Genomic DNA, 13,860 nt, shown 5'->3' with positions numbered 1-13,860 from the left:
TGATCCCTTCGATTACAATAGTGCTGCTAGAATAACCTTTTTGTTTTTAAGGTAAACTCTTCTAATAAATCTTGTCTGGCAACTGTTTTCATCAGACTTCACTTCTCTTACATACTTCACACCTACTTTTTCTGTATAAAAGGTGTGATCACAGAATGATACGTCTCATACATTTACTACTACATTGTATTTTGACAATGTGTTTTTATTTTTGATTTATTAAAAGCACATGTAAGAATTCAAGGAGCCTTATTACTCAACTACAAGCATTACAATAGCATAAATAAAAAAGTTTCGTTGAAATGTGATTACATTTATAGAAATTGTGGTGAGTAACTTGATAAAGTTTTCTTTAAAAAAAAATACACGACTCCAGTTAACAATGACAAAGTGCTTATGCTTTATTCTTGAAGAAAATCAAATGTTGGGAATAAATGTAATTAAAATACATTAGATACAGTTCAATCCTTAAGCTTAGCTGGAGTGTACATTGGCCAGAGAGGCGTTGGGTTTCACACCAGGGCCTCCTGCGTTCACCTTGGGGAGGAGTCCGCCTGGGGAGGTATGCAGCACTCGCTGCCTACTAGGCGTCCCCAATCAAGGTTCAGGCGGGAGCCTGGGAACCCGCGCGCCGGCTTCTTGCCGCGCGGTGATAATATTCACAGGCCTGCCCTGCTTCCGAGCAGTGAGTAACCCGCATGCCCACACACACCAATTTTCGAAAGATGACAGTGACACGCCTTTTTTCTGCACAAATTGTACAAACAGCAGCGGGAGCCCTTGGCGGGCAGCCAGCTCTGGCGCTCCTCCTGTCAGCTGCCGTCTCCACAGGGAAGCTCCTGCAGCTGCCGGGGGCGCACCTGAGCGCGCCGGCCACCTGCCCGGGGCGCGAGACCCGCACCGGCTTCCGATGCGGGCAGCCTGTGTCTAGTGCCTTACTGCGGAGGGGGCATGCGCAGCCAGGGAGTTTGCACCCTGGGAACCGCGGCCGCGCTGTTGTTGTAACTCTTAGGTAACCGGCGCGACCGGCCCTGCCGGGGCGTGTCTGGAGCCGCCCTCGCTCTTTGCATAGGAGTCCAGCCCAGCCCTGACAGCGCTCGGCTCGGCTTTCACTCTCCCTCGCAAACAGGGAAGCGCAGTGCTGGGACATCGGGGCGCCGCTGTGAGGGGTACTGACGGCTCTCCGGGACAAGGGACAGCCCCCGCCGCTCACCTAGGACCCTTCCGGCGACGCTGTCACCGCTGCTCCTCCGCGTCCTCTGCTGCTAGCTGCGGGGTGAGCGGCGCGCGGCCCCGGCTCGGCTCCCAGGAACAGCTCCCGCCACCTGACCTGCTGCAGCGAAGATGTCCACGTCCTCCTCCGGGCACTGGCCGTCGCCAGAGAACGGCACCCCCACCTCCTCCTACGGGGAAAAGGACAACGTCTTCTACGAGAGGGTGATGACCTACCCGGTCACCAAGATGGTGCAGGTGATGGAGCCCGGGTCCCCCCTGTCCCCCCGGCCGATGTCGCCTTACCAGACCGTGATGTACGCCACGGAGCAGCAGTCCCAGCAGCCTCAGTACATTCAGGTACGCGACCTCCTTCTCCGTGCTTTCCTCTAACTTGTCCTCCGATCAGTGGCGTAACTCAAAGTGAGGGGGGCCTGCAGGATGCGCAGAGGGGCCACGGAGTCTACAATACATCTTTGCTCCTCATTTAACTTGGGCCGCTCCTGTCAAACTCCATACCTCTGTCCCTGGTTACTCCTGTGCGCCTTCATCTATCTGGGCCTGCAACTTCTGTGAATCGCCCACGAGAACCAGCGCAGTCTGAACTTACAGACCCCCCTGGCAGTCCCTACGAGTACTCCGTGCATGCCTCTTACCTGTACTAATCATTTGCATGTAGCGCTTTCTCTCTACATGTGCCTCTGTCTCTGTCTGTTCCTGTTCCATACATGCTGCACAAGTGCCTCTGCACAATCTGCGGGGCATTGCGCCCTCGCTCCATGCTCTTCTGTCACTGTGCAGCACCTCTCTGGTTACTCTTCCTACTTGCCTGCAGTGCCTCCCACTGGTGCATCACCTTGCCTGCACCCTTTCTCCGTGGATTCTTTACCTGTCAACGTTTTCTTGCAGGCCGCATAGTGCATGTGTTTGACCCTGCTCAGTGGCTGTTCAGCTGCGGTCTTTTGTATTCCCTCTGCACCTATTGCACATTGCTTACCCCTCGCTCTTCCCCAGCACTTGCCCTTCTCCATACGGGTAACTCCTACCTGCCTATACAATTTCCTTGCACGCCTCACTTCCTGCACCTTGTGCCTACCGTGCCCCTGCTCTGTGGCCGAATGCGCGCAAGGTGTTCGATTTCCGCCTGCTTCCTTGCAATGCGCTTAATTCGTGCTTGGGTTTCTCTGCACTCTTAATGTCTCCTCTCATCCATTGTGCCTCCCCAAACTGCGTTCTCCTGACTGTCTGCTTAACCTACGTTCGTCCTGGTTCTGGCCCATGTTGTCCCGTGTTCCTTCTCCCTACCCTCTTCTGTACTGTGTTTCTGCTCACTGGAGCCAGGCACTCGCAGAACACTGGTGACTTAAGACCACCGGTAAACTCTGGCATAAAGTTGTTTGCATGCATAAACCATAGAACGCCGCACCAGAATAGTGCCACAAGTGAGGTGCTAGAAATGAAATACCAACGCACTCGAGCGGTTCAGCGAGGGTGGCACGATCTAGTTGTGAAGCAGAATCTAAATTTCAAGTGAATAGCGACCATATCCACATATATTCCGTAACGGGTTGCATCAGTTGTGTTCATTTAAACAGTCTATTTTAAACCATAGAACTTGCAACTCAAACGTTCAATTTTCGAACAAGAGCAGCCCAAGCTAACTAGGAAACAAAGTAACATTTGAACCCGTAGTTTGTGAAAAGCAAACCTCGCGCTTTGGAATAAACCTCGTATCTTGCTACACAGCCCGGGCTGTTAACTCGGTCCCGCCCCTGCCTGCGTCAAGATAGAGATTTGAAAATGCGCTTCTGAAAGAGTTTCAATTCAGGGTTGACACACCTTTTTCATTAGCTAGACTAGAGCTACTTACGGTAGTTGGCGCATGTGTGTGCTTCATTAGCATACATAATGCCTGGTTTCTTGGTGTTCCGGAAGACATTCTGTATGCTTTGTATGTTTTAATTCCATTTTATTGCGGGAGCAGGACAGCCAATGCACGGAGCAGCCAGGAGTTGGCTCTAGGGCATCGGTTGTGGACGGTTGATTTGTTTTTCTGGGGGTGGTGAGAGTGCGGGACTGCGCCAGAGGTTCCTGGTAGCAATTAGACATTCTTTCATTTTAGGACCTGGCTTAGAATGGGATGATGACTGAATACCCACTGATCTCTGGAGCCAATGCTAAATCTTTATCACTTCCCCAGATAGAAGTGGATTTTCACTTTTCCACCCAACCCTAAGCCAGGCTGTTAGTGGTAGGCATGCAATTAATTGGAATTTCATGTTGAGGCCACAAGTCCCCATAAGAAGGGGGCGTTCCTTTCACAAAATCAGTTTTTGATTGTCCCTTTGTTTTAGGCTGGTGTCTGTCTAGAGCGCGTGAGTGAATGGCTGTGTAATCTGTCAGTGGCTGAAGGTTGCCTGTGCTGACTGATTGTGGACAATCTTCTTGGCAAGTGGGGTGAGGAGCATGCAGTGAGTTAGACTGGTACTGCCTATTCAACCAATGCATTTGGTTTCATGTAGCTGGCAGTCTGCACGTGCCAATGTTGTCCTCTTTAAAAAAAATATATATATTTTTATTGAATAATTTTCTTATTTTATGCAGACAAGAAACAAGCAGAGCAGTTTATGACATATATTGCAAAAACAAACAGGGCAGCATATTGTACATTAATACAGAAAAAGGAGATGACATATATATATAAAAAGAAAGAGAAGAGAAGTAAGAAAGCAATACCAATTTTTAAACTTTGCACCATTCCATTACAGGTGCCCACATTTTCATTCCCATTCTCTTTTTCCTGCTGCCCTTGGTCCTGTATATAGCCAGCTCTAGATTGTACTTGGCAAGTAACCCCGCACGCCAAGTCTCAAAAGAGGGGGGGCAGCACTAATCCACTCGCGCGTGATACAGGAGCGTGTGAGCGCCATACAAATGAACAAAAAATGTTTCCTCTCTTCAGGAACTGCATCTGTTACCCCGATCAGTACCATTTCCCCAGTTATGCACACTGTAGTCTGCAGCAAGATGGTCAAGAATTGTTCAATAGAGGAGAAAAATTCCTTCAATTTTGGACATGAGAAAAACATATGTGCGGCATCACCTGCATGTTCCCCACATCTGCTGCAAGTTGTACCCACCGTTTTGTCCCCCACTTCGAGATCTTACCGGGGGTATAATAAAGATCAAATATTGCCATATAATGTTGTGATCGTGAACGTCCTTTGATTAAGGTTTCATTAGCTAATCTGATTGATTCCTCTAACTTAACTGAATCCCGGTCTAATTTTGCTGCCCATTTACTCTGATATATCCCCATTTCATCCGAGCATGACGCCAACAGAATTTTGATATATTCAAATTGAGGTTTTCCTAAACATACAATCAATAATAGGGATTCTCTTTAGGTGTGCTTCTAATTTATTAATATAGCTATGGATTTGCAAGTACTTGAAGTAATCAGGACCAGATAAATACAAATTTTCTTGAAGGTCAGGAAAGGAAAGAAGAGATCCATCACTGATTGTCTCACCTAATCAGTGGATACCCTTTATACGCCATCGATACAGCACATGATCATAACAAATTGATGGTAGAATGCCTGATGTATTAAAATGTGTATACAGCGTTATTTTTGGAATTCCTAAATGCCATTTAAATAATCTCCATGCCACATACGCTGATTTTAATATCTTGAATCTAGTTTTTTAAAAATAACTAGGCTCAATTATTTTAATCAGGCAACCCCTACAATCCGCTCCCAAAGCAAATTCATAGATAGAAGGCAAATGACTCACCAATCACTAGAGGGGAAATATATTGTAATACGGATGCCAAATAGTAATACAAAAAATACTGTATGCCCCAGACTCCTCTTTCTTTAGGCAATATCATTTTTTTATGCGCACGTCTATGTCGCTTGTATCTCCATAAGAACCTTGCAGACATTCTATCTAACTGTTTAAAACAACTGGAAGGAAATTCAAGCGGTATAGCGCAGAACATATATAAAATATTGGGGAGAACCACCATTTTTAAAACATTGGTCTGACCTGTTAGTGACAAATGGAGATGATCTATTCTTTCCAACATTGAGTTTGTCTTTTTTAGAACTGCGTTAAAATTAAAATCCGGAATATTAGATAATGGGATTCCAATTTTAAAACCTAAATATGTGGCCTCTGTCACCGTTGTTATTTGTGAAGGAGGAGGAAGGTCTTGTGCTAAGTATAATGTTTGTTTTTTTGAAATGTTCAATTTAGTTGCTAAATCTTCTATTGTTGGGATTGTCCTATGGATATCTGTTTACTACTACAATGTCATCAGCATATGCCAATGCTCTATAATTCATCCGGGAAACTTGAACTGGTTCTATATTATCAGCGCTATTCAATTTATTTAGGAATACGTCAATATAAAGGGCAAATAATAACGGGGAACATGGGCACCTTTGCCGTCTTCCCCGAAGTATCGAAAAGGAGACGGACTCCTGCCCTGCTAGTTTAATGGATGCTGTTGGAGAGACATATAGCGCTTTCAACGCCAAAATCATCTTTGGACCAAAACCCTTCTGACTCAACACATCCCAAAGGTACGTCCATGCTACCCTGTTGAATGCCTTTTCGGCATCCAACAGGGTAATTCCCATGGCTGTCGTGGTCGCCTGGGCCCACTCCATAGGAGCAATAAGCCGACAAGTATGATCTGTAGTGTCCCTATTAGGGATGAATCCATGCTGAAAATTTGAAACAATAGATGGTATTATGCCGGATATCCTAGAGGCTAGAATCTTCGAATAAATCTTGCTATCGGCATTGATTAAAGATATTGGTCTATAAGAAGCCAGTAGAGAAGGTGACTTATCTCTCTTCAGAAAGGCCATAATTATTGAATGTCTCCATCACTCTGGTGCTCTACCTTTCTGTGCTTCTAAAAATGTAAGCAGTAGATCTTGTTTCAAAATGTGTCGGAACATCCTGTAAAACTCTAATGGGATGCCATCAGGTCCTGTGGCCTTTCCTAGTGCGAGGGAGAGAATTGCAGCTTCCGTTTCCTCCCAAGTTATATCTTTCTCAAGAGATAAAATCTGCTCTGCTGTTACTTTAGTCATGGTTCTATTATCGTTAAAGTTCAAGAAGCTTACTGATGAATAATTGGATATATCCTCCTTATATAATTTACTGTAGTACTGTCTAAAGACCTCCAATATCTCATCTAGTTTTTGAAAGCGTTGTCCTGTCTGGGTGGGTTGTGGGTTGAGGGTGGGGGCAGGCAAGAACAAGAGCAGAGCAGACTTTATACTAATAAGTAGATGTATTAAGATGATGATGATTAAATATATATGCATTTTGAAGACTAGCAGTGTGATTCTTAGAGGAAACTTAATATGTTATGGATTACTTTTGTCAAATTATATGACCTTTGATAATGGTTAAGCTAAGGATTTGTTCATGGAACATCTGTGGGTTAAACGACAGAAATAAAAGAGGAATGGCGGCACAAATCATACAGGCCTTGAAATGTGATATACTTTGTCTACAAGAAAACCATTTGCCGTGGAGTAATAGACATCTGCTCATGGACTTGGGTATGGAGGTGGTAGGTTGCACTAGACAGGGCTCTACAACTAGAGGAGTAGCAATATTGAAGAAGAGGGGGAGTGGCAGCTGCAAACGGTTAAAAACTGATCCCTATGGAAGGTGGGTGATTACGGAATTCTGGATAGGGGAAAAGTCTTGGATTATTTTTGCTATTTATGGCTCAAACTTGGACGATCCAGAATTATTACATTTTCACAGTATCCAGCTTGCCGGATGGCCTGCCCCGCTTATATTATGCGGAGACTTTAATATACATCTGGAGGGACAATTTGACATAACTAGAGATGTAGGATATTCAGGCAGGAAAGTCAAAGTTTATAAAGCTTTGAGAGGATTGGTTAGGGAATTCTGTCTGGTAGATGTCGGTCATGCTAAAAGTATGGGTGCCCCTGGATACATGTTTTTTTCAGCTCCCCGTCAGAAATTTGTACGATTAGATTATTTTTTTATAACTCCTAGAGTTATTACGGACCTTAACTATTACATCTATCCTAAATAATATCGGATCACAACTCGATTATGATAGAATTGGTGGCAGATGGTATAGGCATTTCTGCACGAAATTCATGAACGTTCGAACGAAAACTATTGGCGGTCACGCGCTACATAGAACATATGGGGAAATGGATTAACAATTTTTTAGAATATAATCGTGGTTCCACTCCACCACAAATGGTTTGGGATGCGTTTAAGTCGAGGGTACGGGGTGAGACGTTGTCATATTCCATCAATAATCCAAGACAATCCTGTGGTCATATAGCAGTACAATTTAAGATGCTACAGGAATGTGAACTTAAGCTTATAACAGCTATGAGGCTTTCCCAAGACACAGAAGATATAATGTCAGATTTAGCCATTCATAAATCGAGGTTATTTGAGATTTTTGCAAAGAAACTAGCAGAACAGATAGCCGTCAATCAGGCGAAAGTTTATGAGGTGGGAGAAAACACAGGTCGAATTTTAGCTAAAAGAATTCGTCAAAAGGAGGCTATCAATTTAATAAAATGTATTCAGGACCAGACAGGACAAAGCTTTGAAAAAGCCAACGTTGTCCTCAGTAGAATACCTATGCACAGTGTCAACTGGACCGGTGTTGGTGTTGACTCGATTATTCAGTGGCAATCACTCCATCTGAGTGGCACTTAACATGGCCATCACTCCATGTGACCGGCTCTTGCTTTGGGCCATTCCTTGAGTGCCATTTTACAAGTCACTACTTTGGGTTGTGATTCAAAGATCGTGACTTTGAACTCCCTGGGTCTTCAAGTTAAGTTTTCAAAAGCAATAATGCCCAAGTTCATCTCCCGTGACAGAATGAGATGGAGGTTGCAGTGTAGTTCCAGAATATTCACCAGGTGCACTATTGAAGGATGACGTGACACGCTATCCAATTGGCTTGTGAAAAACATGTGCACTGATCAAGGCCTTCCACACTTCCTCTTCACTCCTGGTGAATGCTGGTCTGCCTGGTTGAACTGTTGTCCAGTATTCCTCAGTGCACCCGAGCCCACCAATCTCCAGGCTGTAGTCTTAAGTGCCTGTCAGTCAAAGGTTGAGCTGGAAATTGAGACCTACTGGTTTCCCTCTTTAGGATCGATGGCGCCCCTCACCAGTGATTAGGTTGTACCCAAACTTCCTCTTCGGTAATTGAGCACCTATGGCAGGGCTCTCAGTCCTGGGATCCAGGCAAATGATAGGTCTCGCAGCAGGAGGCCATAAAATTCTTACATGCCCCTGAAACACCTCTCTCTACAAAACAAAAAAAGGTTACAGCACTACAATGGTATGCAGATCGATTAGATGTCGATAGCCAGCCCTTTGAATTGCAGATTTAAAACGCCCAAATGGCTTGAAGCGGGCTATCGCCTAAAATTACCAGGATGCAATACAAATGGACTATTAAGCAACTCTTTGGTTTTGGTCCCCCTTATGCAGTTTTGCAGCACACGCATTTTGTGCCCCCTTCCCCATCTTTTCTTATGCTACAATTATTGCTCAGTCGAACGAATCTCTAACCATAACATTGCAAAGGGTTTTATGAAGCATGCAACCCATAGGTACATATGTGTTTTGTCCTGCAATGTGTATTTTGCCAATGCCAATCTTTTACATGGTACACATTATTAGATGTGGTCCTTTACATTTTGTTGCACACGAATGTGGGTTTTGTTGAATGTATATGAGCACATCGTGCCAGTTTCAGATACTGCAGGGCGCTGAAAGGTTTTGTAGAGGTGAATTCTCGTTGTTAACTGGGCCGTTAATATGTTGTCAGCGAGGTGTAACCTCTTCACTGTGCCTCAGTCAAGACGTGATATGGATCGTGTGCATTTTGGGTACATTCAGTTTCACTTGGGTAGTAGGAGTTTATTAGTGTCATGTATAGTCTGCGTATTAATTCGCGTGACACCTTATCTTTTCACCTGCCTCGGTTTCATTTTCCTTGCTTTGCCCTCTTCTCCCTTAGTGAATTGGTAATGGTTCTGTCAGGCGTGAGTATGAACGGCTGAGTCACCTGCACTCTTTCTGTTAGAGCTATTTCACAAAGTATCATTTCAAACATTGACCAGTGCCCTGGTTGTGGGTTTGCAAGTTTTCCTATTGGCTTTCCACAACTTTCTTTCTTTGCTTGTGAAAAGAAAAAGGGTGGGGTGAGTTTTAGCACAATTCCATAAAGGGGCATACAAAACAGTGTGATGACGTATTTTATGAAGCCCTCTTCAAAGAATAGGTGGTGCACAGGAAGCATTCTCCATACCAACAAAACCACTCCCGGCATGTTAAACACAAGAAGGAAAACAGAAGTGCACAGACACGCTCAGGGTAAAGTGTGTAGTTTTATATATAGATCTACATAATGTAAGTACCTCGGAGGTTCACTGTGGGTAGTTTTATGGCTCATGCTGCATAATGTGGGTGCCTCACTGGCACACTCCGGGTAACGTGGGTGCCTCAAAGGCTCCCTGTGGGTCATCTGGGCACCTCATAGGCTCACTGTGGGTCATCTGGGCACCTCATACGCTCAATGTGGTTAATGTGGCTACTTTTTTGGCTTATGCTGCTCAATGTTGGTGCCTCATAACCTCGCTGTGGGTAATGTGGGTGCCTCATAGGCTCACTGTGGGTGATCTGTGTACCTCATAGGCTCGCTGTGGGTAATGTGGGTGCCTCATAGGCTCACTGTGGGTGCCTCATAGGCTCACTGTGGGTGATCTGTGTACCTCATAGGCTCACTGTGTGTAATGTAGGTGCCTCGTAGGCTCACTGTGGGTAGTTTTAAGGTTATGCTGCATAATGGGTGGTTTTATGGCTCATGCTGCATAATGTGAGTGCATCGCAGGCTTCCTGTGGGTAATGTGGATTCCCTCACAGGTTCACTATGGGTACCTCACAGACTCACAATATGTAACACGGATTGCTCACAGTGGATAATGTGAGTCATTTTATATCTCAGTCTGCATAATGTGTCAATCTCTCGGTCTCTCTGTAGCTAATGTGGGCCGCTTACAGGCTCTCTGAAGTTAGTGAGGGTAGTTTACTGGCTTGCACTAGTTAAAACGGATAGCTCGCAGGCTGTCTCTGCATAATGTAGGTGTCACATAGGCCTCCTCTGGATAATGTAGGTATCCCACAGACTTGCTCTGCATAATATGTGCCTCACAGACTTGCTGTGCTTTATGTGGGTGGCTGGCTGGCGGTCTCTCTTGGCATCATTTCGGTAGCACTATATTCCTGCGTAATGTGCATAGCTCACTAGTACAGGGCAATGCGCCTAGCTCACAGGCCGGCTCGCTGTGGGTAGTGTGGGTAGCTCTAACTGGCTCCGTAGAAGGTAGGCTGAACACAGGCTCAGCAATGGTAATATCCACACCCTACAGGCTTTAAGGAATCCCCCTGATATCGGAGTTGTGTAACAACCCCCGAGTGGAGTTGTTTGTATAAATAGACAAGGTTGTTATGAGTTCATTTCTGACTGGAGATGCATTAATCCTGAGTCGAATCTTTTCTAACACTGCTCCTAATTCACGCTCTGGTAGGCTGCCAGCCTGGGGCCTCACGTTGGACGAGAGCTCAGCCTGAGCCGGCCTGTACTTGTTGACATTCGGCAGTGGATGTGACACTCACCTGTTCTTTGTAAATAAGCACTAGAAAGACAGCACACATCTGTCGCTAGGTATTTCAAACTGCTTTGTGTCCGGTTATAAGGGTGTCTCTTGATTTTGCAGAAACCCATTACACAATCCAAAGCAAACGCATGGTGTTACTATATAGTCCATGCATATTTCTCCACGTGTTTATTTTACATGGAATTTTGAAATTTCTATTATGTCTGGTCTATAATTCCACAGTCGTACGTACAGTCTTGGTTGCAGTGCTATTTTTTGCTTTCTGTGATCTGTTTGCGCCACTGTATTTATGTCTCACAATAAAACAATAAAGGGGGCAATATTCAAAATTACTTCGGAAAATAAAGCCATACCATCAACATCATCAGAAAACATGAACGTTTAAGGCCACAACACTGATATTGCTGGAGTTTTGGGTGCGAGACTGACCCACCCGGAGACAGCAAATGCCTAAAATTTTTAGTGCGGGCCATTATTGATATGTTTTGCATTCCGGTTGCTGTTCCCCGTAGGAATTCGGCTCGGAGCCTGTGCAGACCTCTCCCACGTGTGAACTCTCCCGAGTTAGCGCACCTGTTGGCAAACGACGCATTTATTTTGGCCTTTAGACTTCTTTCAACAACTGATGTTTCGGATGCACCTGAATATCGATTGTACGAGATTGTTTTGTCTGGTTCATGCCTTTGCTTACAAAGACTTTGCTGTAGCTGGAAAAAAAGAATAATGTTCTCTTTGAGCAGGAATAGCAAACAATTGTTATTATGTAGCAAGAGGTAAACAGGATACTTATTTTTTGTAAAAATATTTTCATTATAGGGTTGCCAAAATTGACTAAGTTGTACGACAAAAATAAATCAAGAAAACAGTTTAGTTCACTTTGGTCCTTATATTTAAATACATTATCCCATAGACAGAAGTATAACATGAGTAAAACTCTTCAATTCCTCAGGCCCTTTGTTATTACTTTATACCTGATAGTTTGTATTCTGACTAATGGGCAATTCCTCTGGAAGTATTTCTCTGCTAAGGTTGACCACATCTAAAGTATTTCTTTAGATCACCTTTTTTAGGTAACCCAAGGTTGCAGTAGGTGTGCTTTGTTACAAGCCCTCTTATCGTTCCATACTCAAGCCACTTGGCTTTTACTACAGCTTATAGAATTTTACTATAGGCCTGATTACGAGTGGGTGAGTTGTATCAACACCTGTTTGCACAGTGGTCAGAATTACGAGTTTGGTTGTATTTAACAAATCCGATAATTACCGAATGTGTTAAATACCTCAACGGTTGCTAAATTTCGGCAGGTCAAATCTGCCAAAATTGAACAGAGGAAAAGTATACAGTATTTACAGTATCATGCAGATTTTGATTCATTAAATACTACAATTCTCATGTTATTCCCCAGAAACTTGTAATGGTGTTATTTATCTTGCCCAATAAATAACCTACCCCATGTTGACATTATTTATCATGTACTCCTAATGCGGGTCTATGTTGCTTGCTACCACAAACGTTTAATGGGTCTGTGTTACTAAAACAGTTCTGTTGTATTTTCAGTGTATCCTCTTCAAAGCTTGTGTGGCCTTTCTTTGACATACAGAAAAGTGCCTTTGTAACACTGATCATTTGGGTTCGTAGCTCAGGAGGATTTTTATTGAACATAAGTAGCTCTCAGTGTACAAAGGTTGAGACCCCTGGTTTAGAGGAAGCCCTTATTTTACCTACTTACAGGCAAAGACATGTAACTATGAAAATTCCCCATCTCTCATTTGGAGTACTTCCAAAATCCCTAAATATTCCTTAAATTGGAAATCCGCACCAAACTCCGAAGTAACCCTAATGGAGTATATTTTGGAAGTGTTTCACGCCCCAGCCATTCCATTCAAATTTTGGTGTTGCTCAGAAAAGGTTTATAGTCTCACACTTGTGCTCAATTTCTGTATACAGTCCTATAACAGCGTTTTGATTGCTTGTGGGGGTGAAATTGAAGACCCCTAACAATGTTATATATATGTATTGCTGATGCTGATTCTTTTAGATGTTTGTTAGTACTGTAAAAAGTTGGTTGTTGTTTCTTAATACTGGCATGCCCCGCGCATTCTACCTAAAAGTGCAGGCAATATTTTTCAAGCATATTTTCTACGGCATTGTTTAAAAAAGGCCAAGGTCGACGTTTGAAAAAACTTTATGAAGCCAGAGCTGGGTATGGGCTGGTTTGTGGGGGTTCCAGTGCATTGAAAACTCAAGTTTTTTTTAAGGAGGTTAGTCAACCGTTGTGGCTTAGAGGACTGATACTTGATACAATTGTGTTGAATGAGAAGCAGCGAGTGAACTGAAAGACCATCGGTTTGCATTTATTTATAAAGAGAGCACAAAGACAGTCACAGCGGTGAAAGCGATTCACAATTGAAAGCTGACAATAAAAGGATAAACTCTGAGCTTTCATTTTTGATGTCGCCTTACAGAGGCCGTTTATATCTGACACCTCTAAATACACGTACCCTGTCGTCCTCCAGGAAAACTTGTATAGTTCAAAAAGCCTCATATTCTGTATGCGTGCTTATGAAATGTGGATCAAAAAATATAATTTGCCAACAAATTATTCATATAGTCGGTTGTCTCTCTGCTATGACTCGTGTTTGTGTCACAGGCACCTGCATCAAGGTAGGACTTGGGCGTGCTAATTTATAATCTCTGTGAGATGGTACAGACCTGGGGTAGAATTTTGGGTTGTAAAGTTTTCTATTTCCAAATATGAACAACACCTGCTTTTCATAACACTGCAGGGCTGTACAATTACAACAAACTCGCCCAACACGTTTCTAGCTATACTTCTGTTGGCGATAAAAGCAAATAGCACCTGCTACGGAAAGCATGGGACATTCCAACCTAGAACTTCATATTTTGGGTGTATTTAGTTT

General features: G+C 43.8%; 1 protein-coding gene across 4 annotated transcripts in view; it reads left to right on the top strand.

Annotated features, from left to right (window-relative positions):
* Positions 1 to 599: 599 nt before the first annotated feature.
* The window catches only part of POF1B (POF1B actin binding protein), a 225,826-nt gene continuing 212,565 nt past the window's right edge, over positions 600 to 13,860 (top strand). The window contains exon 1 of one of the 4 annotated variants that reach the window (XM_086918778.1): positions 600 to 1,572. In XM_086918778.1, coding sequence (XP_086774904.1) covers positions 1,345 to 1,572 — 228 coding nt within the window. In that variant the 5' untranslated portion in view covers positions 600 to 1,344. The remainder of the gene's footprint in view (positions 1,573 to 13,860) is intronic. The other 3 variants (XM_086918777.1, XM_086918779.1, XM_086918780.1) reach the window with 3 other exon arrangements.

Source organism: Lissotriton vulgaris, chromosome 4_1 (assembly GCF_964263255.1).
Source record: "Lissotriton vulgaris chromosome 4_1, aLisVul1.2, whole genome shotgun sequence".
In the NCBI taxonomy this organism is placed as follows: domain Eukaryota; kingdom Metazoa; phylum Chordata; class Amphibia; order Caudata; family Salamandridae; genus Lissotriton; species Lissotriton vulgaris.
The sequence above is the reverse complement of the archived record's forward strand: the minus strand, read 5'-3'. Positions and strand labels throughout refer to the sequence as shown.